Here is a 24,068-nt window from a genome sequence, read left to right as displayed (position 1 = left end):
GGGGGGGGTCGACAAGATGACTTAATGGGTGAAAGAACTTGCCACCAGCCTGAGGACCTTAGTCCTCCCTGACCTTAGTCCTCCCTGCCGCGCATGGTGGAAGGAGAGATCTCTCTCTTGTCCTGGGCGTCCACACGCTTGCTCTTGCACTCCAGCCCCAGTAACACAAACAGAAAAACAGGCACCCAAGGCTTGTTTAATCTCAGTGTTTAGGGGCCAGCCTGGGGCCACTTAGTGAGCTCTCATCTCAATACCACACCCAGTATCTCTATACTTACAGACCTTCCCACATTAGCATGTGAATAGTCCGCAGACTTCGACCCACTGCAGGAACATTAGGCTATAGAAGTGTCCACAGGACTGCGCTTCTGGGTTAGCTGATCGTGGTCAACATTCAAGGGAGGCAAACGTTGTCCTCATACTATATCCTGTATATAAAGACAACTTCCACATAGTAAAGGTCCTGTTTAAAATGACACACAGAGGACCTAATAGAAAAGGCTATTTTATATTCATAGAGTGGGGAAAGAGATTTTAACCAAGCCCCAACCTCAAAACTCTGTAAAACAGAGAAGGCACACATTACTGTGCAGGGACTCACTCTAGTGAGAAAGGCCTCACTCGTGCCTTACAGAGACAACAGTAAGAAGGCTTGCAACATCTACAGTGGAGAGAAAATAAAAATCTAGAGGTAGCCAGTCTTTCAATGAGGAGTGGAAAAGAAACCTAGAAAAAGATAGACAAGGGAGTCAGGTTGCTCAATCATTAATAAAGACGTGGGGCTAGGGGACAGCTCAGTGGGCTGTGGTGCTCTCTCTGCAAGCATGGGACTCAAGGTCGGTTTCCAGAACCCATGGAAAAAGCTAGGTGAATGAGGTGACACACATCTGGAGTGAAATGGGAGGCCCGGGCAGGAAAATCACCCATCTTGCCTGGTGTACACACGTTCTAAAAAAGAGTAGGTGAGAGTCACTCCTGAAAGCTGTCCTGTGGCCTCCACATGCATGCCTGCTCCCTTCTGCTACACATACACACATACACACACACACACAGACACACACACACACACAAGGAAATGCTGTGAATCTCTTACAGCAAGGTGAGTCCCTTTCCTCTCCTGTATCATGTGATGCCAAACTCAAAGGACTGTGGGGTGGGAGAATGGCAGTGTCTTATGCAGCCTCTCTGTCTGCACACAGGTCAGGACCTTTTGAAGTGCGAGCAGACCTCGAGGAGTCCATGGAATTTGTGGACCCTGGAGTTGCTGGGGAATCAGATGTGAGTGGAGATGAGCGTGTGAGCGATGAGGAGACTGACCTGGGCACAGACTGGGAGAACCTGCCAAGCCCACGATTCTGTGACATCCCTTCCCAGCCGGTGGAAGTTTCCCAGAGCCAGAGCACCCAGGCGTCCCCTCCCATAGCCAGCAGCAGCGCTGGTGGGATGATCTCCTCTGCTGCGGCCTCAGTGACCTCCTGGTTCAAAGCTTACACTGGACACCGCTAACGAGTGGGGACCAAAACTGCTCATTTTGTGTCTGGGAATCCCCCACTGCACTCATGACCTTGTCTGTGTAGTTGGTAGAGCTTGGGAGCTATCGTCAGGACAGGAGGAGGAGGGCCTGAGCTGGGGCTTCCTGGCCCCAGGTCCTCCGAACGCTGGTCCCTAGGTGCCGAGTCTTCCTGACACTGAGTTCTAGGCTTTGGTCAGAGCACACAGAAATTTCTTGGTCATGAGGACTGAAAGACAAAGGCTGAGTTTGTTTTTCTGTCATCCTCTTGAGAGACCGGCCAGCAGGCCAGTGGCAGTTTTGGCCTCATCAGGGAGAGGTGGTTGTCTGGGGAGGGAGGAGGTGAAAGCTTACTGCTGTCGTCATTGTGTGTCACATTCCTGATTTCCTACTACACACCAAAGAAACCGAGGTTTATTTCTGTGGACCCATATCTGCGAGTGGGGGAATCTGCAGGGATATTGGCTGTCTAAACAGTTTTCTCTTGTATTCTGAAGGGAGATGAGTCTTCGGAGTTCTCTGTCCTGCACTCCCGGGACCTTCTTCCTTGTCATTCCCTGGATGAGCTGAATGTTCCCTGAGCATTGGTTGACCTCTTGATGATTAAGTGGTCCCTTGCTTGCTGTCTGGTTTCTTCCTTGGTGGTGGTGGTGGTGGTGGGGTTGACTAGTAGCAGGTGTTTCCAGGGAAATCTCCCTGCTTGTCTGCGGGGTCTCCAAGGCTCTGAAGACAGCGCAGAGTGTGGCAGCCGAGTGGCTGCCCCAGGAAGTGCTCAGCTGTCAAGGGGTTTCCCAAGAGGCCGTTCTAATGACAATCTTAGAGAAAGCTAGAACAAGAGAGGCATTATGTTTAATTCATCGTAAGTAGTTTTTATTTTTCTTAACTTCCAAAAGGAAGTTCTATGTAACAGACTCCTGTGAGAAAACCCCAGGCCTTGTCACCGTATCTTCCTGTTGGGACTGGTGTGGTGGTACCTCCCAGCTCCTGCTGACTCACTCTCTGGGTGGTACTTTGCCTGCAGACTGAGGCACTGTGGAGCTTCTGCTGTAGTAGAGCTGTAGAGAGGACTCCATCCTCGCCAGGACCCCACGTCCCCTAGCTCTAGATACTCCGGCTGTGGAGGAGACGGACGGCTGGAGCCTGTTCTGTGCTCAGCTCTGCAACTGCTGGGCCTGTGTTTGCCGCTTGTAGACTGAGAGACTGAGCGTGCCGGAACAAACCTCTGCAAGAGACCGCGAGCTCAGAGGAGCTGCAGGAAGCACAGAGGTCGCCAGCTCAGGCCGACGGCAATTCTAACTGCAGATGCAGGAGCACCGGGCTGGACAGGGACTTTGTTTTATTTAGTTTCAACTAGAGGCACGTTTGTCACTTTCCCTCACACTAAGTGATCCAGCACGGACCACCTAGGCTGCTCACCTACTTGGGATTTCGTTATTTTGCACTGGACCCCCTGTTGTAAATAGTCTCGACTACACATTTCAGCCACTGTTTCATTTCCCATCCTCTTTGCTGCTCATTAGAACCTTTTGTGTAGGTGCCAGAACCATACACAAACAGCTTTCTGGAAAAAAGTGAAGCTGGTATTTTTTTTTTTTAAACCAAAAGCCATAGAAGTTGATCATGGTTTTCATTTTAAAATGATTTATTGGAACAAGGTAATACTAATAGACACTCAGAGGCACCACACAGGCTGCTTTACATGGTCTTACATAGAACCAAGAAATGTAACTTACCATGGTATGGGGGTCAGCATTAGGCAGGGTTCGGTGTGCATTGGGAAAGAACTGTCACATCAGAACCGTCTTGCTGCAACCGAAACTTGCAAGTCAGGTTGATCATACAGATGTTTTCTAAACTTTTGTTGTATTACTGCAATAAAGCCTTTAACAGTACTTGGCTATGTGCGCCCTTCTCCTAGTCCCTGTTTATTTCTGCTGTTACATCGATGGAGTAGCAAGAGCACAAGCTAACCCTGGAGTATGTCATATCAGTTCAAAAATAAATTTTAAAGATTTTTTTTTTTTTGGCTAGGTAAGAAAATTGTTTTCAAATGACCGGTTATTGGCTTTAATGGTGATGACTCAGTTTTGGCAAACAATAGTTGCTTATCACTTGTGGGCTTCATTCTCTAAAGGGCAGGTGGTCCTTGATCTGGAAAGGAGTGAGCCTCTGAGATGCACATGAGGAGCCTGCTTTCTTTTCAGCGGTATTTCTCAGGCCTTGAGGCGTCTGCAAGCTTTCAAAAATCCTTTTTGCAAAAATCTCTCAGACAGGCACCAGCAGCTTCCAAGGAATATGGAGAGCTGGCTAGAGCTGGAGAGGGACAAGAACTGGGGTAGAACCTGGGGCCTGTAGCCAGGACACTGAAGGACACTCACGCCTACCCATTGCTTTTCCTGGGATGGAGAGCTCTTCAGAGAGGATGTGGGCTTCAGAGTGCCCGCCCGTCTGTCTTCCTGCATAGCAGCGGGAAGCAAGTGAGCGTGTGGTGCACACAGGGAAGGCAGACTTCTCGTCCAGTCACATTTGTCTGGGGCAGGGAGTGACAGTGGGAAGGAAAGGACAACCTGCTTGTGGGTGGGTTGCTTCAGGACAGGCTCTGAACCTGGCTCGGGTGTGGCGTGATGTGTGAGTTCTCTGCTGTGAGCCATTGCCTCTCCCCAAGCATCTGGTGAGGACGTATCTGGAGAAGATGAGGTGAATTTTCTGTAAACATAAAACCCACCAGGGTAACAGTTTGAACATTATTTTCTGTGCTTGTATGTGTGGAGCAGGCACACAGGTGCATGTGTGGAGGTCAAATGGCAACTTAGGTAAGTCTGCCCTCCTGTGGCCAGGGATTGAAACAGCTCTGCAGTCTTGCTTGCAAGTGCTTTCACTCGCTCTTCTTCTCTTGGCAACCTGGGGCAAACTTAAAGAATTACAACAGTAAATCAGCAAGAGCTGATTGTCTGTCTGTCGTCTAGTATTTGTAGGGAGGAATACAGAGTACTTGGGTGTGACAGAGGGTCTGATAGAAACCTTAACACACTGAAACCTTAACATTGCTGAAGCGATGCCTTAGAGGTCAGGAGTGCTTGGTGCTCTCGAAAGGGACCTTAATACAGTCCCCAGCACCCATAGGGTGGCTCACAACTGTCCAAACTCTAGTCCAGAGGATCTGTCACTTCCTGGCTTCAAGGATGTCACTTCTGTGGCATCAAGGATGCATGTGCTGCAAATACACATGCAGGCAAAGCACATATACACATAAGTCATAAAAAAAAAAAAACTGTGCAGATTTGGCTAGTCTGAAACTCTGTGTAGACCGGGCTACCCTCAAACTCAGAGATCTGCCTGCTCTCCCTCCTGAGTGCTGGGAATAAAGGTATGTGTCACCGTGCCCAAGCTGTCTTTTTTTTTTTTTTTTTTTTCAAGAGCCACTAAATTGACTATAGGCTCAAGGTGAGTCATGACAGTGGGCTGGAGCCAGCTGACATCGGTGCTCCCAGCACCCATCTTCCATGCCTCTCCTACCTTTGAATGTGGTGGTCTAGCATTTCCTGTGACTTCCAGAGAGACCTGGGTATTGAGGAAAGTGCTCTCCTACACATGTTTAATAGCACATTTTTTTCTAAATTTAAAAAAGATTCTGAAGGTATCGTTGGCATAAACAAGCACATGGCTCTTGGGTTGGGTACTTGCTAATTGGTTTGGCCTCAGTAGCCAGAAGGCATCCCCGGTGTATGGTCAGTGTCGACGGGGCGGGGGCAAGGCATATGACCAGTAAGGAGGCCATCTGGTGTTGACAGGGAAATCCATGCTTTCTGGTGAGTGCTGCTGGTGACGGTTTCAGTGAATTCTGTCCTCCTGATGGCCTTAGAGAAGTTCCTAAGAGCTGAGAGCTTCCCCAACACCCAGCCATGCCCAAGCTACTTGCTCGTTCCCTGATTCCTGCTGGATGAGCCTCTAAGTACAGTGTGAGCATCACCTGGGAGCTTGGTAGAGCGTCTGCTCCCGGCGTACTGCTCAGGCCCACTGCATCAGCCTGCCTTTTACAGCTCTTCAGACCGACGATCATGAGGTAGAGCTGCACTGAAGAGGGGGATGATAGAACTTACACGTCACCTGTCCGTGCTTTCACTAAAAGAAACTGCCTATCTGAATTGGAAATAGATATATAGAATAGTACTGAAGGCCTCTGAAGAGCCTTAAGATTTAGACACTCGGTTCCTTCTTCTAGGTACCGAGGAGGGAATTCTCCAGTGCCCTCTAAGGAGCTTTAAGTTGGGGAAAGTATCTGGCACACAGACCACATCCCTGCTTTGTGTATTCTACACGAGGCATTCTTGGGCTGTCTCCTGCTTGCCCCTCCTTCCTGCTCTGTGGCCAGGATCCCGAGTGGGTTTCTTCCATTCCGTCTCAGGCCTGTGGACCCTCAGACCCATCACCATACTCACCTCTTGGTTCTGTCACAGCCTTTGTGAAGCAAGGCTTGGACTCACCTGGGGACTCCCACTTCCAGGATGAGCCTTGTGCTTTGTCCTCCACAGAGAAGAGCCTTAAATGTTTGGCTAGACATGGCAGCCTATACCTTTAATCCTAGCACTGGGAAGTGCATATCTGAGTTAGAGGAGAGCCTGGTGGTCTACATGGTGAGTTCCAGGACAGCCAAGGAGACTAGTGAGGCCTTGTCTCAACAAAACAAACCCCCTTGAGGTATTTGAAGGTGAGGCTCTGCAGAGGGCAAGAAAAGGAGCACAGGGGATCGGGGTGGGCTGAAGGTGGGTATTGTTCTTACCCTGGGCTTGGCAAATACTGGGGATGTTACATCCCCATGTCCACATCTGATATTGCACATATGCAATTGCTTATTTTCACAGTGTAGTCATTTCTTCAGAATCTGCTAGCAGATTCAAGGAGGCCAGAGCCAAGACTGATGGTCATGGAGATGCTCATACCATGGGTCCCAGTTCAGCCTGCCTCCCATCTCTGCTTGGGATGGAGAATAAGGCCAAAGCAGAGCCAAGGACTACACTCCCTGCAGCATGCAGGCTTCCAGAGGACGGGCCGAGTGTAGGCCAGCAGCTTGGCCAGAATAAGGAAGGCCGGGTGGGCCAGGCTCCCACCAAACTAGACAGGGCTGTGCAGACAGGTCATGTGATGCCACAGTAGAACTTTCCACTTTTTATCTGGCTACTTTTTCAAAAAAGAACATCAACTTTTCATACTACACAGTGGAGGCCAGTGTCAGATCATAGATTCAGTGCTGGTTCAGTGTGCAGAAGAGGAAGGGAAGTGAGTTAAAGAGCATGGCAGATCGTGTGCCCTGCTGTTCGGGAGGTGGACTCTGCTCTTCCTGGTGTCTGCACTGCTCACCGCCCTACCTCAGCAGCCAACCCTCCCTGGCCAGCACACAGCGTGCTGTCTTCTGCCAAGTGGTCGGCACCATATTCTCAGGAGTAATTTTGGGCATATGCCACTTTCTCTCAGTGCTTACTTGAGAAACCAGTTCCCACACACCATTTCAAAGAGGAAACATTCAGGGGCCTACTTGTTTTCATTTTTGTAAACCCAACTTAAAAAATCAATCTGTACTCTGTGTGATGGCACATCCCTGTTAATGTCAGTGCTTGGAAGGAGGCAGTACTCCACGTTCCATCATGAGAACCTGTCTGAAAACCCAGTGGGGAGCCAGCATGGTAGTTCACCCAGCACTGGAAAGGCTGAGGTAGAATGACCTCAAGGTCAACCTGAGACAGTTGAGACCCGTCTCTAAATTAGAACCCAACAAGGCAAGCTTTAAACCCAACAAGGCGAGCTTTAAAAGGGTGGGGGAACAGCTCAATGGGGAGCAGTCTGCCTAGCGTGGCCCTGGGTTGGACTCCACTACTAAAGCAGAAGAAAAACCAACCCTCTAGAACAGATGCCTTTGTAGAATCCCCTGTCTCTACTCAGAGACCTTAGGACAGCAGTTCTCAGCCTGGGGGACAGTCAGTGACCCTTTCACAGGGGTCACCTAAGACACAGATTTACATTACAATTCATAACTAGCGGGCTGGAGAGATGGCTCAGCGGTTAAGAGCACTGAGTGCTCTTCCAGAGGTCCTGAGTTCGATTCCCAGCAACCACATGGTGGCTCACAACCATCTGTAATGGGGTCTGATGCCCTCTTCTGGTGTAGCTGAAGACAGCTACAGTGTACTCATATAAATACATCTTTGGAAAAAACACAAACCCTTAAAAATAGAATTTAAAAACAATTCATAACTAGCAAAATTACAAAGCAGCAACAAAAAATATGGTTGGGAGGGGTTGGAGATTTAGCTCAGTGGTAGAGCGCTTGCCTAGGAAGCGCAAGGCCCTGGGTTCGGTCCCCAGCTCTGAAAAAAAAGAACCAAAAAAAAATATATATATATATATATATGGTTGGGGCTCACCACGACGTGAGAAAGTGTATTAGAGCTCCCAGCGATAGGAAGGTTGAGAACACTGGCTTAAGAGAAGGTGGGAAAGGTTTCATGGCTTCTTTTTTTTTTTGGAGCTGGGGACCGAACCCAGGGCCTTGCGCTTCCTAGGTAAGCGCTCTACCACTGAGCTAAATCCCCAGCCCCCAAATTACTCTTATTAGAGGGAGTGTGTGTGCTTTAACAAACATTGCAGCGATCAGAAGACAACTTTGTGGAGTTCATTCTCTGTTGGCCTTTCTGTGGATCCCAGGGATCAAACGCTGGTTGCCAGATTTGCATGGCAAACACCTTTACCAGATAGCAGGCTGTCGCCTCCCTGGCTTTTAGTGGGTTTCTTCCTCTATTCCATGAGGGCGCAGTCTCTGCCCCATTCCACTTCACTTCCCAGCTCCTAACCAGTGACCCTGTTCTCCACACGTAACAAGGCCGGCCACCTAGAGTGGGAGACTACAGCTTTAAGGTTCTGCGTCAACAACTAGACACAGATAAACTTGAGGCCCCCAAAGGTGCCTAACCACAATGTTTGCTCTTCCCACAAGCCTTTGCGAGTATCAGTTGTGGCCATGAACTTCCGTGAAGTTAGGAGTGGTGTGTCAGAAAGCATGGTGCACTTCCCACACCGGCACGTCATTAGTTCTGAGACTCTAACATGAGCCTGCATGAACCCCGAGGAAACAAATTTGAGGGGTACGATTCCACTGTGTGCTCAGCATTCGATTACAGGACTTCGTGTCTGGTAGACAGTTGGCAGCATCGACTCGTTATTGGCGGTGTTCAGTGTGAAGAAGGGTTTTGTGTCAAATGACATATGGCATATATGAAGCAGTCTGTGGATGAAGAAAGACAAAGCCAGTCTGTCAGAGAAATGGCGGCAGCTGAAGGTGTGGCAAAGAGCTGGGAGGACTTACATACAGACTGTCTGAATGGCTTCAAACGGCTAACAGGCACTCCAAGTCCGCATTGCAGAGATGACTAGGGCCAGACCGTAAGCATTTGCCCACAGCCTGCTGCTGGGTACTGCTGGCAGCAGCAGTGTCGAGCAGGCAGTGGTGCAGCCACAGCTCCTGTAGGAACTTCCCCAGACGCCTGGTTGCCCGGGATCAGCGATGTCCAGAGGCAAAGGTCCTTTAAGTTCCCTTCAGGTTTCTCATCCTTCATAGGCAATTATGGAACAAGCTAGAGCTGTCTAAACCTGCCAGCGGCACTCACTGAATTGGTACTCAACTCTTTTGTTGGGAATTTGGCTTAACTGTAGAGGGATTGCTGATCAAACATGGGACGCGATCATGGTGAGGGAATGATGGTAGGTGCTCAAACTAGCTATTCTGTGAGGCCAGGGGAACCCCGTCCCCCCGTGATACAGGGGCCACCACAGCAGAAGGATGGGATTGACTTCCAGTGTTGTAGTGGGGCCAACAGTGTCTAGAATGAACAGACACATCGGCAAGCACATGCTTAGTTTTGTTAAGAAGGCCTCAAAGAGGTGGTCCTACTGTGTGCTGGGATTACAAGTTATGTACTGTCATACATGTACAATGCCCGTGCCCTTGGTTCCTTCCCCAACTGGTACAGGAGAGTCTAATAGTCTCATGGACAGGATGGGGACCCAATTCCCAGATTCAGCAAAGGATGGACTGTAGGAGCTAAAGTGGGCGTTTTCTTTGACTGGGGTAGGGTGAGACCCCAGCAAAGGAGTGTTTGTGATGCTTTGGCAGTGCAGGGTGGGAAGGAACACATGGCAGGACAGGAGACTGGCCATTTCCCTGGGACTTCTGACAGGCAGGGTTAATACTGGCTGCTCTTCCAGGACTGGGATTCATTTCCAGCACCTACAGGACAGCTAACAGCCATCTTTAGGGGACTTTAGAGGACATATGCCCTCCTGACCTCCATAGAACAGCATGCGTGTGGTATACAGATATCTACACGCAAACTCTTAAAAGCGAGTGGATTATTTTTACATTCAACACTAGGGGGCCACAGAGTCTCAGAAAGCATTCTGGCTGAGGAGTCCATGGCTGTGGGATGGGGTTGGTGGTGGTCTGGGGCTGTTGCTACCAGCAGAAGCCTCTGTTCAGCACTGGGAAGCACGTCCTGCTCGGTGCAAACGGGCATCTATTTCTGAGGTAAGGCCAAGTGACCTGGGGCCATCCCGTGCCCCTGCTCAGTGAGCTCAGCTTCACACACAGCTGCAGGGCATGTGATAACCAGGTCAGGGATGCTGACTCATGAAGACCAGAGTTGTTTATCTCCCACATGGGAGAGCCACAGGCAGCAAGGGTTGAACACTGTGTGAGGCACGTCACAGCCCTGGTTGCCCTGTGTGTCCTCTCCTTTAATCCCGTGAGTCACACAAACTTACAGGACACTTAGATTGCCAGTTTGGCACACGCCAACAGCAGATGTCGTGAAGATGAGCTGTTCCCAGCCTCGTGTGTTGGTGTCTGAGTCTCCAGGCCAGCATGGCATGGTCCATTTGTCAGGGGGTGGCCTCCCTGGCATGGGATCACTGCAGTTTCCGCCTGCTCTCGGCAGTTACGGCGAAGGATGAAATAAAAACCCAAACTCAGAGAGATGGCTCAGCAGTTAAGAGCCACGGACCCGAGTTTGGCATTCAACACTCATAACTGCTTGTAATTCCAGATGCAGGGTATCTGACACCTTCTGGCTTACACGGATATACACTCACTTGTATACAAACACACAATTATAAAATCAGAATTAGATCCCAGTTTGGAAGTCACTGGCCTCGTGCCCCTCTCCCTTAACACAGACCAAGCTGGTTCTACCTAAATGCCACCCTGCCCTCTGCTCCCTGCAGGTCCTGGCCAAATGTGTGCCCCCCCAAAGTAACCACTGCCCTTCCCTGTCACTCACCCAAATTTGTCATCTGGCCTCCCTACCTGCAACTTGTGCTGATAAGGCGGCTTTCTGTTGTTTTTGTGTGTTTCATTTCAGACCAATCTGGCTTTTGGATTTTGTTTTTAGAGCTCTGGCTTTATGTCCACAAGCCTGAAGGCTCCCAGGGGCTCTAAGTCAATCTGAGGGGCGGGCTATGGGAATCTTTGAATATTACTTCCCTAGACAGGGAATATGGCAGGCACTGGTCAAATTCAAAATGTTAAAAGCCTAAAAGACTTTAAATACAATTTAAGGAAAGGTGATTCTGTACTATAAAATGCCAGCCACCCTTCTTCTGAATAGCCTTGTTACAGGGTGCATTTGAAGTGTCTCCTCTTGTAACCTAGGCGTGCCTCAGACTCCGCACTTCTCTCTGCCTTGTCAGAGCTCTGGGATCCCAGGCCTGAGTCACTACAAGTGTCTTTTTTTTCTTTCTTTTCTTTTTTTTTTTTCCGGAGCTGAGGACCGAACCCTGGGCCTTGCGCTTGCTAGGCAAGCGCTCTACCACTGAGCTAAATCCCCAACCCCTACAAGTGTCTTGAAGACAAAACTGTAACAGGTCTCTGACGAGGGGGCTGGAGAGGTGACTCTGCAGTTAAGAGCACTGCTGCTCCCCAGAGGACTGGGGCTTGGTTCCCGGCAAGCACACGAGGGCTTACACCCGCTCAGACTCCGGTTCAAAGGGATCGGATGCCCTCTTCTGCCTCTGCTGGCACAGACAAGCATGTGATTTGACATAAATGTAGGCAAAATACCCACACACACCAGGATCTGGACAGATGACTTAGGCAGGAGAATCTGGCTCAGTTCATTGGGGATCACACAGGCACTCAAGCTCCACACTGGTGATCTGCCACCCTAGTGAGCTCACACTCGAGCAAGCACACGCACATGCACAAAATAAACCTTTGGGTGCCAGCGGCTCAGCGGTGAGGAGAACCTGTTGCTCACCCAGATTAGATTCCCAGCACAGCTTCAGGGGGTCACACCCTCCTTTGCTCTCCTCTAACACCACCTACGTTTACACGAACATTCATAAAGTTAATAAACCTTATTTTAAGACCAGACCACATTTAAAATGTTTATTTTTTATTGAAGTTTTTTTAAAAAATTTTAACCAGATAAAAGGATGCACAACATTTTAATCTATTATATGATAGTCTTATTCTGTGGTGATTATGCTTAGTCAGCTGTTCATAATATACAATACTGAATTTTAATCACGTTATTTACAGAGGGCAAAGCACTCATCTACAGGTAAAGGCGCTCTGGTTTAATGTGCACGTCACAGCCCTGTGCAAACACCCATTATGTACACTGTAAACACCACAGGGCATACCCGTCTCCATCACCATTCTCACAGGAACAAGCACACAGGGGCTAGGCTAAGGTGCCTGCTTTTTCTTTTTTGAGGCATAAATTCTCAAAGGTTTGCTTTCCTTCTCACTCACTCCAGATACAGAGCCAGTGTTGGAGCCCTTCAGGGTCCCCTTGTGGAGACTGCCTGGTGACCTCTGAATGTCCTGGATGGAGGAAAGCAGGCAGGAGTCCTTCACAGCTGGATAGGTTAAAGTGAGGCACCACCATACAGTCATGGAGCTAATCTCCTGTATAGCTGGGAAACAGTTTAAAATGCCTGAGCAGTGGCAGTCAGATCTGAGCAGAGATCCAGAAGGGCTGGGCGAGGTCGCACCCCTGAAGGCTGGCCTTCAGTACTCTTCTTCCGTTTCACTCCCTCTTGATTTCTTATGGATTGCCCGATTAAAGCTGTGGCAGGCGGGTAACCAGTGATTGTCATGAAGGCCTAACTTACAGCCCGGAAAGCCCTTCTGAGACTGGTGGCAGCACATCCAGTACCCAGGCCCATACGGCAATGCCTGGCAGTAGGGTTTGGGGTGCCACCGGCACAGGGACACGTCCCCTTTCACATACTTTTTCTTGCACTGCTTGCAAGGGTCTTCTCTATAGCGCGGGTCTCGGACCCACCGAGAGTCCGCTGGCCTGATGTTGTAGTATTCAATGATGGACTTGAAGTAGCGGCAGGTACATTTAAGGATTGCTAAGCTCAGGGTCGGGAGTAACCTGAAGATTTTCACCATGATGTGGTGAGGCAGGCATGCCATGTACTGCTGAGGTTCCAGAAGTTGCTGGATTTTAAACCTGGTCTCCAGGAAGTCCTGAGACACCTGCTTCTTACACGTGGCTGCCTCAAGCCCCTGTGAGGTGCTTCCTTCCCCAGAGGCTGCTGGAACAAGCGGCTCCAGAGAGGCATCTTTCTCCTCACGGGCACTGCTGCCCTCAGCAGCATCTGGAGGCTGACTGGCCTCTGTCGCCTCTGGTGCTGGGTGTTCACTCAACTGGGGGTGCGCCTGCTGGTCCTGCCCAGGTGACAGAAAGAACAGCATCCCAGGAAGAGGCTCTTCAAGGGGGTCTAGCGCAGATGGCTGGGCTTTCTCCACTGTGCACACAGTGATGCTAACGCACAGAGGTTCTTGTCTCTGCTCAGGACTGTGGCTTGTGAGTGTTACAAGCTCTCTACAGCTGACAGCATCTGTAGGCAATTCATCAAATTCCTCTGCCATTTCTACATCATTGCGGCTGCAGTGTTTCACAGCTGTATGCAGAGCCGGCTCTGATTCGGTGCTGTCTGTGTGGAAGCTCACATCAGCCGGCAATGAGGGACAGCCCTGAGAAGTGCCATCCCAGGCCTGCTCCCCTGCAGAACGGTCAGTTGCAGGGGGTCCTTCACCCACAGATACCAGCTGCAAGGGGTGCACCTGAGTGCCGGGCGTGTCTGCAGAGCCCTCTCCGTTTTTGTCGCTGGCCTGAGAGCCGTTTGTGAGCAACACCCTGCCTACATTCCGACGGAAGCTGTTATTCCGTGACAAGCTCCCAGGTTCCCGCTGGCCCTGGTGCTTCAGGCACTCGGACTCCAACCTGGCTACCATGTCAAGGACACGGACTGGCTCACTCTGGGATCTGCCAATCTCAGGATTTTCTCTTTCCTTGGATTCTTCACAAGTGTCTGGAGCAGAGAAGGGCTCAGGTACAGGTGGCATACCTCGGGACTGGCCAGAAATCTTCACAATGGCAGGCGAATTTGTGCAGTTTTTTGTGCAGCTAGCTAGCAGAGCAGTGGCTCTCTGCTCGAGGAAGGCAACCATCTGTATCACTGACAGAGGCCTCGCAGCATAGACACCGTCCCCACTGTCACTCATGTAATGCACAGAACAGTGCTCGACACCACAGGCAAATGGCTCCGACTGGTAGCACTGGCTGTTGATCTCCCTCATCATTTCTAGCTGTAACTTGGCTTTCTTAAGATCCCCTGATTTTTTCCTTCGTTTAGTGGCTCTCCCATCGATATCCCAGGAGCTTTTTATTTTCATAGAGCCTATCCTATTGCTGCACTGGTGGGCTGCAAAGAACGCAATTTTCTCCTTGGTGTTTCCAGGTTTGACAATAGCCCAGCTCCCCGGCAGGCCTCCTTCAGTCTGCTGCACGGCTGCAGACGGCGCATTCCTTGTGGCTTTAACACTCAAGCTGTTCTCCACGGGGCTCTTCCCACTCATGCTGCACAGGACATTTGGAGAAAGGATCCCGAAAGGCTTCCTAGATGATGCTTTGACAGGAGAGGCGGAAGGGGAGGGGGTGGGTTTCATGCAGTTAGCTCTGCCCTTCGCATCACCGTCCGTGTTTCCGTGGCTCAGAGGCCGCTCTTTCTTCTGGAGCTTCCAGTATGGCTTAAGGTGCATAACAGATGCCCTGGAACAGGAGAGAACAGAGCGGACTTAGGCCCTGGCTGCTGCTTCTAGCAAGAGAAATGTATCTCCCCAGCGTCCAACATCTTTAACCGGAAAGTTGTCTTCTGGCTTGTTTCTAATACACTGGTCAAGAAGCACAGAAGCAAACCAACCGCTTCCCGTGGAGTCAGCAGCCAGAAAATAGGCTGGTTTTCAATGATACAATATAGAAAGGGCTTTTAATGTGAATTAATCCTCTAAAGCTGTTTCCTGAAATTGCTTTTTTAAAAATCACACCTTGGCATAGAGGTAGGAAATATTAAGGACGCTCCTCCATGTTCCCTGTTGTTCGTTTTGTTTGTTTTTAGGAGATAGGGTTTCTTGTAGGCCAGGTTGGCCTTGACAACCTCCTGATCCTCCTGCCCCACAGTCCTGAGGTTTTAAGCAGTGCTGGGAGTTGAACCCAGGACTCTACAGACGCTGCTGAGCAAGTACTCTACCAGCTCCTTTCCTCCCTAACTAGTTCTCACCACCTAACCCATGCTGGTTAAACTCGTGATCCCCCTGCCTCAGCTTCCCTCAGTGCTGGGACTCTGGGCATGCATGCATGCCATGTCTGACCCTAGTAGACTGTTTTGTTGTGTGGGTCTGTTTGTTTTAGAGAGAGTATGGTATGTAATCCTGGCTGGCCTGAAATTCACAAAAGTTCTGCCTGCCTCCCAGTTGCTAAGATTAAAGGTATGGCAGTAAGTCTCAGGCCCTAGTACATTTTTAATCTTTATCTTTCCAGTTAGCCACACTCACATTTTATTGGTTGCATATAAAACAACTGTTATTTCCTCAACCGTTCCCACAGTGTGGGCTACTCTGTCTTTAACTTGTCAACTTGTCTGCCATGTGCTCTGACTTTCTAAATAATCCATTCATATGAACTGTACATCCTTACCAACCTTTTGGCTAAGACCAAGTATCAAATCTTAGTTATTAAACAGTCTAGAGCTATGTTAAATAAACACAGAGGCCATACTCCTTATTCTAAGAAAGTTTGAACTAATTCAGACAAACAAAACAAAACAAGAATATGGTGCTTTTTCTTGTCTTTCCCAGTGGGGTGAGGACGGAGGCATTTTAGAGCATGACAGAAAAGGACTACTTGCTGCTGGCCTGTGTCCTGGTCTCTACGAGATGACTAATTAGATTAGCTAAAGAGGACACAACTTGGGCAAGGTACTTGGACTTGGTCTGAGTGGAAATGTTAACTGAAGGGTGAAACACCAGATATAATCCAATAATCCACAGACCCTTGCTAAAAAGCTCCTGGGGATTGAAGAGGGTATGTTTTCTGGAATGTGTGGTCCCCTGTAACATAACCCTACCATGTGACATAAGAGAGCTGTAGTCACACGCTTGTGGGAGTGAGGCCACAACACTTTCAGACCTATGCACAGGGGAGATCCCACTCTGGCTGAGATTACTGTGTAAGACGTGCATCCCGGGCCGACTAATTATCCTTCTCACAGGTTCCACATTTACGAGCGAGCGCCTGGGACAGGGCAGCCTTGAACTACATTCAGGTATCGGTGCTGACAGTGGAGAATGGATGCATGGTCCTTACTTTTCATTTTAACTTCTAGGGTTCTCCAGCCCAGTCTCAGCTCTCTTCAAACTATGGGAACAGAAACTCTGCATTTACCGTACATGAAGTGCCTTTCAAGCATTTTTGTACATTTGTTTCTATATAAGCACACTACAAGCTGTGCAGTGCATACGGAGAACAACAGGCAGGAATTGTTTCTCCTTTCCCCATGTCATTTCCAGGGATCAGCTCAGGTCTCAGGTTTGGGGGACAGCACCTCTACCCAGAAGCCATCTTCCACATCCTGGAGTAGATCTTAAGACCATTGTGATTGGTCTCTGACACCATAGAACCTCAGTGTGGTAGAGAGCGTTCTCTTTTCTGCACCGTCAGAGTTTAACAGCTTTCTATCATATGTAATAATTTAGTCTTCCCAAAAGAACTGCCAGAATTCCTCAGGACCAAGGTGACCCATAAAGAAGAGTCACATCGAGTGCTGCCTCTGAGCCAACTACGTGCTGGGTTCTCATAGCCTCCTGTAAGTGAAATGAAGACAATGCAGGCTGGGGACACAGTGACTTATCGCAGTGACCTCACCTCAGAGCACCCGGGAAGAAACGTAAGCTTCAGCAGTGGGCGCAGCTTTGCCCTGCAGATTCCTTGCCTCCCTCGCCCACACAGTACTTTAGGTGCTGTTTGTTATGCTGCCCAGTTTTCTGTCAGCTTGACGCAAGCTGTGTCATCTGAGAGGAGGGAACCTCACCTGAGAACAAGCCCCGTAAGGTCAGGCTGTGTGCAGACAAGCCTGTGAGGCATTCCCGTACTTAGTTATCAATGGGGAGGCCACAACCCACTGTGGGGGGCACCATCTCTCGGCCGGTGGTCCTGGGTTCTATAAGAAAGCAGGCTCAGCCAGCCCCCAGGAGCGAGCCAGTAAGCAGCCCCCCTCCATGGCCTGTGCCTCGGCTCCTGCCTCCAGGTTCCTGCCCTGACTTCCTTTGATGATGGACAGTGCTGTGGAGGTGTAAGCCAAAGAAGCCCTTTGCTCCCCAACTTGCTTTTGGCCACAGGGTTTCATCCCAGTAATAGTAACCATAACTAGAACAGGTCAGTTATCAACAGACAATAATTATTAACTCAAATTTGAGAACAAATTAGTATAACTAGGGAAGGTTTTTGTTTGCATATAATCTGTAAAGTCTGCCCCACTGACAGGAACTGAATGAACAGCTTCAGTGAGGTAAACTGGAGGGATCTCAAAGGAGGAAAAGAGGAGTAACGGTGACTCTGGGGGTGGAGGCCTAGGAAGAGCCGCTGAGGTGTCTGTGGCTGCCTGTCTCTCATTGCTTATCAGAACCCTGCAAGCACTCGTCACGGAGCCACATGCCCAGTCCTCAAAATTCTACTATAGAAGGCTGCTGTGATTAGCCAGGCGTGATGGCACAGTCCTGCACCTCACGTGGATAGAGGCAGGAGGATGAGGACTGACAGGCTTGAGGACAGTGTCAGCTGGTGGACACCGTCAGCCATGGCGATTGAGAGCAGCGTGGGCTACACAGCCCTGTTTTAAACAAAGTCTGTTATTCCCCAGCCCTCCTCTCGGTACTAAGACAAAATGCAAACCAACACAGCACTTACTCACCAGCTTCTCAGGCTCTTGGAAAGGCCCTAGAAATTCATCCGCTTTCCTGGGATTAGGCCCAGATTCTGTTTTAAACCTCATACTAGGGTTAGCGAGAGCCTCGGTAACTGTGTCTGTGGCACCCAGCAAAGGGAACTGGGGGGCTTCGGCTTGGAGCTGAGGAGGTGAGTGAGGCAGACCCGTGTAACAGGAAGCCAGGGAGGCAGTCTGTGCTGAAGCATCTGTCCTAACTGGGTAAAAAATAAAAAAGATGTAGCTCCTTGTCCTTCTCCTTGGAACAAACTTAAGTGAACAGGCTTTTTAGTGCCCCAGTCTTCAACCTGCACAGATTATTTTCTTTCCTAGCTCTTACATAGTAGAGGCCTCAAGGTCCATTCTCTTTACAGACCATGAGTCCTTCCGGTGATGCCTAGATGACCACTCCTAGCTCTAATTAGCTCCCCCACATGGTGACTCTCATCCTGCCATTTCCTGTGGCATACGCTCTACCTCCAGATTCTGCTGTGTGGCAGACAAGCTCACCTGGATGTGTCACTAAAAGCCTCAAAACCCAACACTAAACAGCCTCAGGTACCCACATGAACAAACAGAAACTAAGTCACTTAGATTCCTCCTCCCTGGTCCCTACCTCGTCACTAAAACATGCCTCCTCTGCATGCTGGCACAGCTGCTAGCGAGCGTCCATCTTGTCCCTGCTGTACCAGATGGCCACAGTCTGTCAGCCTCACTCCTGCTCTGTCCTGCCACACTTCTCACTCTGGAAGCTCCTTCATAGAACGATTAGGATGGGGCCAGAACGATGGCAGCCAATCACATCACAGGTCAGAGGTAAAGCAATGAGGTTCAAACACAGACCTTATCTCCTTCTAACTACCTAGCATGAGTAATCTGTCTGGACTAGAAGACAGACACAGTGACTGCTACGAAGACACGCAGAACCAAACGTTACAACAGGCCATGACAGGTTCCACAGGGTGGTACAGGTGCTGTAAGGAGAGGAGGAGTGGGCATCTCAGAGGTGAGGCTCCTGGCACTGAGCTGAGGTGAAGCAGGTCTGAGAGGCTTTACTTTCTAAGCTAAACCCCGAAGGAAGACATACAAAGTAGATGTTTTGAGGAAATGCAAGTAAGAGAGAAGAATAAGAACTAAGAAAACAGGCAAGACTCTAATTTCATTACAGTTAGAAGGTGGAGAAGCATCAAGGATCCTCGAGTTTATGGCTTCAACAACTGCATGAAGAACGGTTCCTCTCGGTGGATGGCAGCGAGCTGGCTGGTCAGATCCGCACAAGGGGAGGAGGCGGCAGTGAGCTCAAGTTCTCAGAAACGTGCAGCTCCCGTGCCTGCAAACAGTAGATAGGAGGTCAGGGAGCCCAGAGCAAAGGAAGACGAAGACAGTGACACTGAAGCATTTCAATGAGACGTAGGCCGTCTGGACAGAAGTGTCCCAAGAGTCTTCAAGACAAACATGTATATAACCTTTATAATAGAGAAAATGTGTACATGTAACATGCTAGTGCATGCTTATCCATGCAGCCGTCGGTAAGCTGAGGCAGAAGGATGAATTTCACGAACACACACACACACACACACACACACACACACACACACACACACACACAGTTTTCATCTCAAAAAGCCAAAACAAACAGGACGAGTCACTGACAAATTCTAAAACAGCACATAGTCCCTCACTCACAGGCTGGAGAATAAATGTTCAATAATCAATTAACAGGTGGACTGTGGCTGTGGTAGGAGATGAGAACGGCCCCCATGATGCTGCCCCTGTGAGGAGCCGCAGTGCAGAAAGCGGACAGTCCCATCAGAGCAGCTTTCGGAAGCTCAGCCGGGAGGGACACCCTTCACACTCCGTTTCCAGAATGTGAGATTATCTGTTTGGCACCTCAAACCCAGACAACTTCACACAGCAATGGCCAAAATCTAGTTTTCAAAAGCTCCACATATTTTGGTCAGACATGCTATATAATATATAAGTCCAGCTCTAGAAATCTGGGAGGACGCAGGAGAGATGTCAGGATTTGCACAGGGTTTGCTTCCCAGCACCACAGCCACGGCTCACAACCATATCTATCAGCAATTCCAGGGCATCCAATGCCAACAAACCTGTGTGGGCAGCAGGTATGCATACGGTCCTCACATACATACATACACACATACATGTAGGCAAACACTAATACACATACATAAAAGTAAACACATAAAAAGTAGGAGAACTGTCATCTAAAGATAGATAGTGTGCAATCATAAAGTTAAGTCGCAAGGATTAAATTTATGTTAGAAGATGGGTGGAGCGTGGCAGGTCACTCGTTGATCCTGGCTTTCAGGAAGGGTGAGGCAGGATGGATGAGCTCGAAGTCAGCCTGGCTGGGTCACATTCCATGCCGGCCTAGGCTATGATATGAGACCTACCTCACACACGCCATAACCCCAACCCCACTGAAAATTGTGTATGAACACCAAACTGTGAAAAAGCCAAAGTAATTTCTCATGTGTGTGGTGCTGAGACGCAGATCCAGAGCCTTGCCACTCAAGGTGACAATGACTGACGAGCTGTCCTGTCAGCCCCTGTGCCTGTCTCAGCCTCACATGCTAGGGCTGCAGGCGTTTACTGCCGCCAGTAACTACGAAGAGGGATAAACCTGATCCGTAAGGAATTCAAGGGAAATACATGATGAGAATAGGAAAAAAGACAGTTTCTGAGGACCCTGTCTCAAATGTTCAATAAACGCTCCCAGAAAATACGGACTTCATCTTCTTCACCAGAGCATCACACAAATGGCTAGCAATCTCAGCAACATACTTGTGTCGTGTGTGTGTGTGTGTGTGTGTGTGTGTGTGTGTGTGTGGTTCAGTTAGAGGAGGCAAGTGATTTGCATTAATTCTGATTGTCAACTTGATGGGATTTAGAATCAGTCTGCAAGGAACTTCTAAACAACGTTAACTGAGGTGGGAGAGCGACTCTGATGTGAGGTCTCAACTGCGTGAGAAGGACAAAGAAAGACAGTTCCGTAGTCACTGCTCTGCCTCGGCTCTTGGCTGTGCAGTACTAAGAGGCGTCTTCTGCTCCCCCATCCATGTGCACCGTCAACTGGAGCCTCTGCAACTGAGGATCAGAGCAAATCTACACCCTTCCTTACGATGCTCTCGTCAGGTTGTCTTATCACGATAACAAGACAGATATTTACTACACGGACTTCTCGGAACATGGCATTCATCATGACTTCTAGGTCATGATAAAATTAAGATTACATTGGGAATAAAGCTGCAAGTTGAGGACTGGAAAGATGGCTCAGTAGGTAAGAGTGCTTGGAGCCCTTACAAAACATGAGAGTTGGGTTCTGTAATTGCAATTCCATTGGATCCACCAACACCCTCTTCAAGCCTCTAAGGACACCAGGCACAAATGTGGAGCACACTCAAACAAGCAAACATTCACACACACACATACATACACACAGACACACACACACACACACACACACACACACATACACAGAGAGAGAGAGAGAGAGAGAGAGAGAGAGAGAGAGAGAGAGAGAGAAAGAGACTCTTTTACATTATGTCCCCCTCTTAAAAAAAAAAAAGAAGGCAACTTGGTATGGTGGCTCAAACCTGTAAATCACACATTTAGGAGGCTAAGCAAGAGAATCAAGAATTTAGAGGCTAGCCTGGACTATAAAGTAACAAAACAAAAATTAAAAATGCTACCACAGGTGGCTGCTGGGCATGCTAGCACTCACCTGAAGTCTCAGCCTCTCAGGAGGATGAGGTAAGATTATGTTAGCTCTGGAGCCCAGGGCCAGCCTGGACACCACGTCAGGCATCCATAAACAAACACCAAAGTAACAACAAAAGCATCTGGGCTCATGTGCAGTGCAAACAAAACCACGCAGGACGACGAGGGCTCAAGGCAGCCCTGCCTCACACGATGTCAGTTCCTCTTCTGCATACACTGGAAGAGTGATGCGCTGACATCATCGCATCAGCTAGTCTCAAAGAAAGCACGAGACACCCACTCCACCACTACTAAGTGGAAAAGGTGCCAGGACCAGGAGGGTAGGAACATAGACGCAAGAGCAGGGGAGGGTGTCGTGGGGACGTCGGCTGTAGCCTGGGTTATCCATTCTCACAGGGCTTTAAAGGAACAGTCACCAAAGCCTTTAGGCTGAACTTGTCCTGGGATGGGTAAGGGTTTAATAATGCATAGTGAGAAAATAATTAGTTATCTTTTTAAAAACAAAACCAAAAACCAACCAAACAAGAAATCAGGGAGAATGGCCTTTTGAAACATGCAGCTCTAAAGAGTTTGGTGTTCCCAGCTACCACCTTAGAACTGTCTCAAGGATGCTGTATACATTTTATACCATAAGATAAAACAAACTAAATGCCAAAACTAAGTCATTTATGGTGACTCCATGGGACAATGGGATAGCTGAGCACAGGATTTCTCTAGATTACCACACAGCCTCATTTTAAGTCATTACTCCTCTGCAAAGGCCCTCTTTTTAAATTTAGTCAAATTCTGAGGAACTGGACAATGGGCAACAGACAATGGTGGGAGCACAACTCCTAATACTAAGGTATGATATTTAAACTTGCCAGGTTTAATGTGCCTTGAAATCACACAACAAATGGTGCACCTGTGGCGCTCGCCTTCAGTCATGGCATGGGGAGGTGCAGAGAGATCCCTGAGGGAGGCCAGCCTGGTCTACAGTGATAGAAGAGACAAGCCAGAGAGGAGAGAATGGGCGGGATGGAGGGGGAAAGCAGGCAGGAAAGCTAACCAGAGACTGTATAGCCCAAGAGGACTCAGGAGCTCCCTGCTGGGATAGCGCAGGCAGGTGCCTAACTCACTGGAAAACACATATGGAAAGGAGAACATGCTATCATTCATGTTAATTAAAGTGTCTTTCCTATCAAGTACTATGATCATCTGACCTTTGAAATGCCGACCAAAGAAAGCAGACTGCTCCTGAGGAAATGGAGCATATGTCCCAAGCCTGTCACTGTTTCATGAGAGCCACAAACCACCCCTCCACAGGTCACCAGGGTCCAGACCTACATCACGGGTGCTGCTTACAGACCCTTGTTTGGGCTGTGACTCACTTGGCATAGCTCGTTAGTGTGCAGGAGGCCCTGGGCTTGATCTCTGGTACTGCAGACTGGGACGTGGCAGTGCAGCTGGGAGGGGAAGGCAGTCAGACATTCAGGATGGCCCGCAGATGCACGGCAAGTCTGAGGCCAGCCTGGACTACAGGGGACCCTCTCTCAAACACACACACACACACACACACACACACAGACAAAAAGCCTCTTAAAAACCGAGTGAGTGTGATAACTTGAGTTTGAGCCCAGGACCCACTGTGGAAGCAGAGAGTCCGTTGTTCCCTGACAGCATGTTGTGCTATATATAGCATGTGTGTTCTTATATGTACTCATAAACACACACTCAAGATTAAGAATTTAAATGCTTGTAACTGAGACTGCCTTGAAAATTACAGACAAGTAGCAACATTTAGTTACTTCTCCAAAGCACAATCATCGATTCAGTAATGAATTCTAAATAGTAGCATGACTACGGGGTAAGAGGGTTAGTCTTCAAAAAATCTAATCTAGGGTTGGAGAGATGGCTCTGTTGGTAAAGTGTGCTGGTCTTACAGCCAAAGGCTCAGGTCCAGGGTCCATATAAAAAGCTGGGCACAGCAACATGCACCCACAGTTCAGCACTGGGGGCGTAGAAACGGCGGACTATGGGGCTCACTACCAATCAGCCTTGCCTACTTGGCAAGTTCTAGGCCACTCAGAAAGCCTGTCTTCAAAGACAAGGTAGATGGAACAACACCTATCATAGCTGTTCTCAGGCCTCTACACATATGCATACATACATAAACAAGTAAATGCTCACGTGTGTGTGCACACACACATACAGCAAAGCTGGCTGTGGAGGCCAGGATAAAGAGAAAGTGTGCACTGGAGTCACTGACAGGTTATAATTTCAGCATACCAAACTCACAGCCAACAAAGACACTCTGCTGTGAAATCCTAGGAACTGGCTTGTATTCCTGCTTGAATTCCTTTAAAAGGAGTTCTAGATGTGTTCAGGAGCTGAGTCTGACAAGTTTAAAAGCTACTGCCCCAGAGCCTTGCTCTTACACTGTTTAATTTGAGTGAATGTATTTTAGTACAGAAAGGGGTACAAATGTGATGTCCATCTGCACTGTCCAAAG

The 24,068-nt window shown here is 49.0% G+C and overlaps 2 protein-coding genes across 24 annotated transcripts in view; one reads left to right on the top strand and one right to left on the bottom strand.

The window, feature by feature from the left end:
• Atg14 (autophagy related 14) overlaps positions 1-3,402 on the top strand; it is a 31,360-nt gene extending 27,958 nt beyond the window's left edge. Inside the window, exon 9 of one of the 2 annotated variants that reach the window (XR_015637968.1) lies at positions 1,200-3,402. Coding sequence is in view for 1 of the 2 variants with exons in the window: in NM_001107258.1 (NP_001100728.1) it covers positions 1,200-1,506 (307 nt within the window). In the remaining variant the exon portion in view is untranslated. The remainder of the gene's footprint in view (positions 1-1,199) is intronic. The other variant, NM_001107258.1, reaches the window with a different exon arrangement.
• Positions 3,403-11,928: 8,526 nt separating this feature from the next.
• The window catches only part of Fbxo34 (F-box protein 34), a 67,716-nt gene continuing 55,576 nt past the window's right edge, over positions 11,929-24,068 (bottom strand). For 8 of the 22 annotated variants that reach the window (XM_087585560.1, XM_087585559.1, XM_087585564.1 and 5 more), the window contains 2 exons: positions 19,000-19,163; positions 11,929-14,625 (listed from right to left, as the gene is read on the bottom strand). In XM_087585560.1, the coding sequence (XP_087441686.1) occupies positions 12,570-14,615 (2,046 nt within the window). In that variant the 5' untranslated portion in view covers positions 14,616-14,625; positions 19,000-19,163 and the 3' untranslated portion in view covers positions 11,929-12,569. Of the gene's footprint in view, positions 14,626-17,821; positions 18,052-18,999; positions 19,164-24,068 lie in introns of all 22 variants that reach the window. The other 14 variants (XM_087585563.1, XM_087585575.1, XM_087585574.1 and 11 more) reach the window with 4 other exon arrangements.

Source organism: Rattus norvegicus, chromosome 15, assembly GCF_021556685.1.
Source record: "Rattus norvegicus strain SHRSP/BbbUtx chromosome 15, alternate assembly SHRSP_T2T, whole genome shotgun sequence".
NCBI lineage: Eukaryota > Metazoa > Chordata > Mammalia > Rodentia > Muridae > Rattus > Rattus norvegicus.
This window is presented reverse-complemented; position numbering and strand designations above follow the sequence as displayed.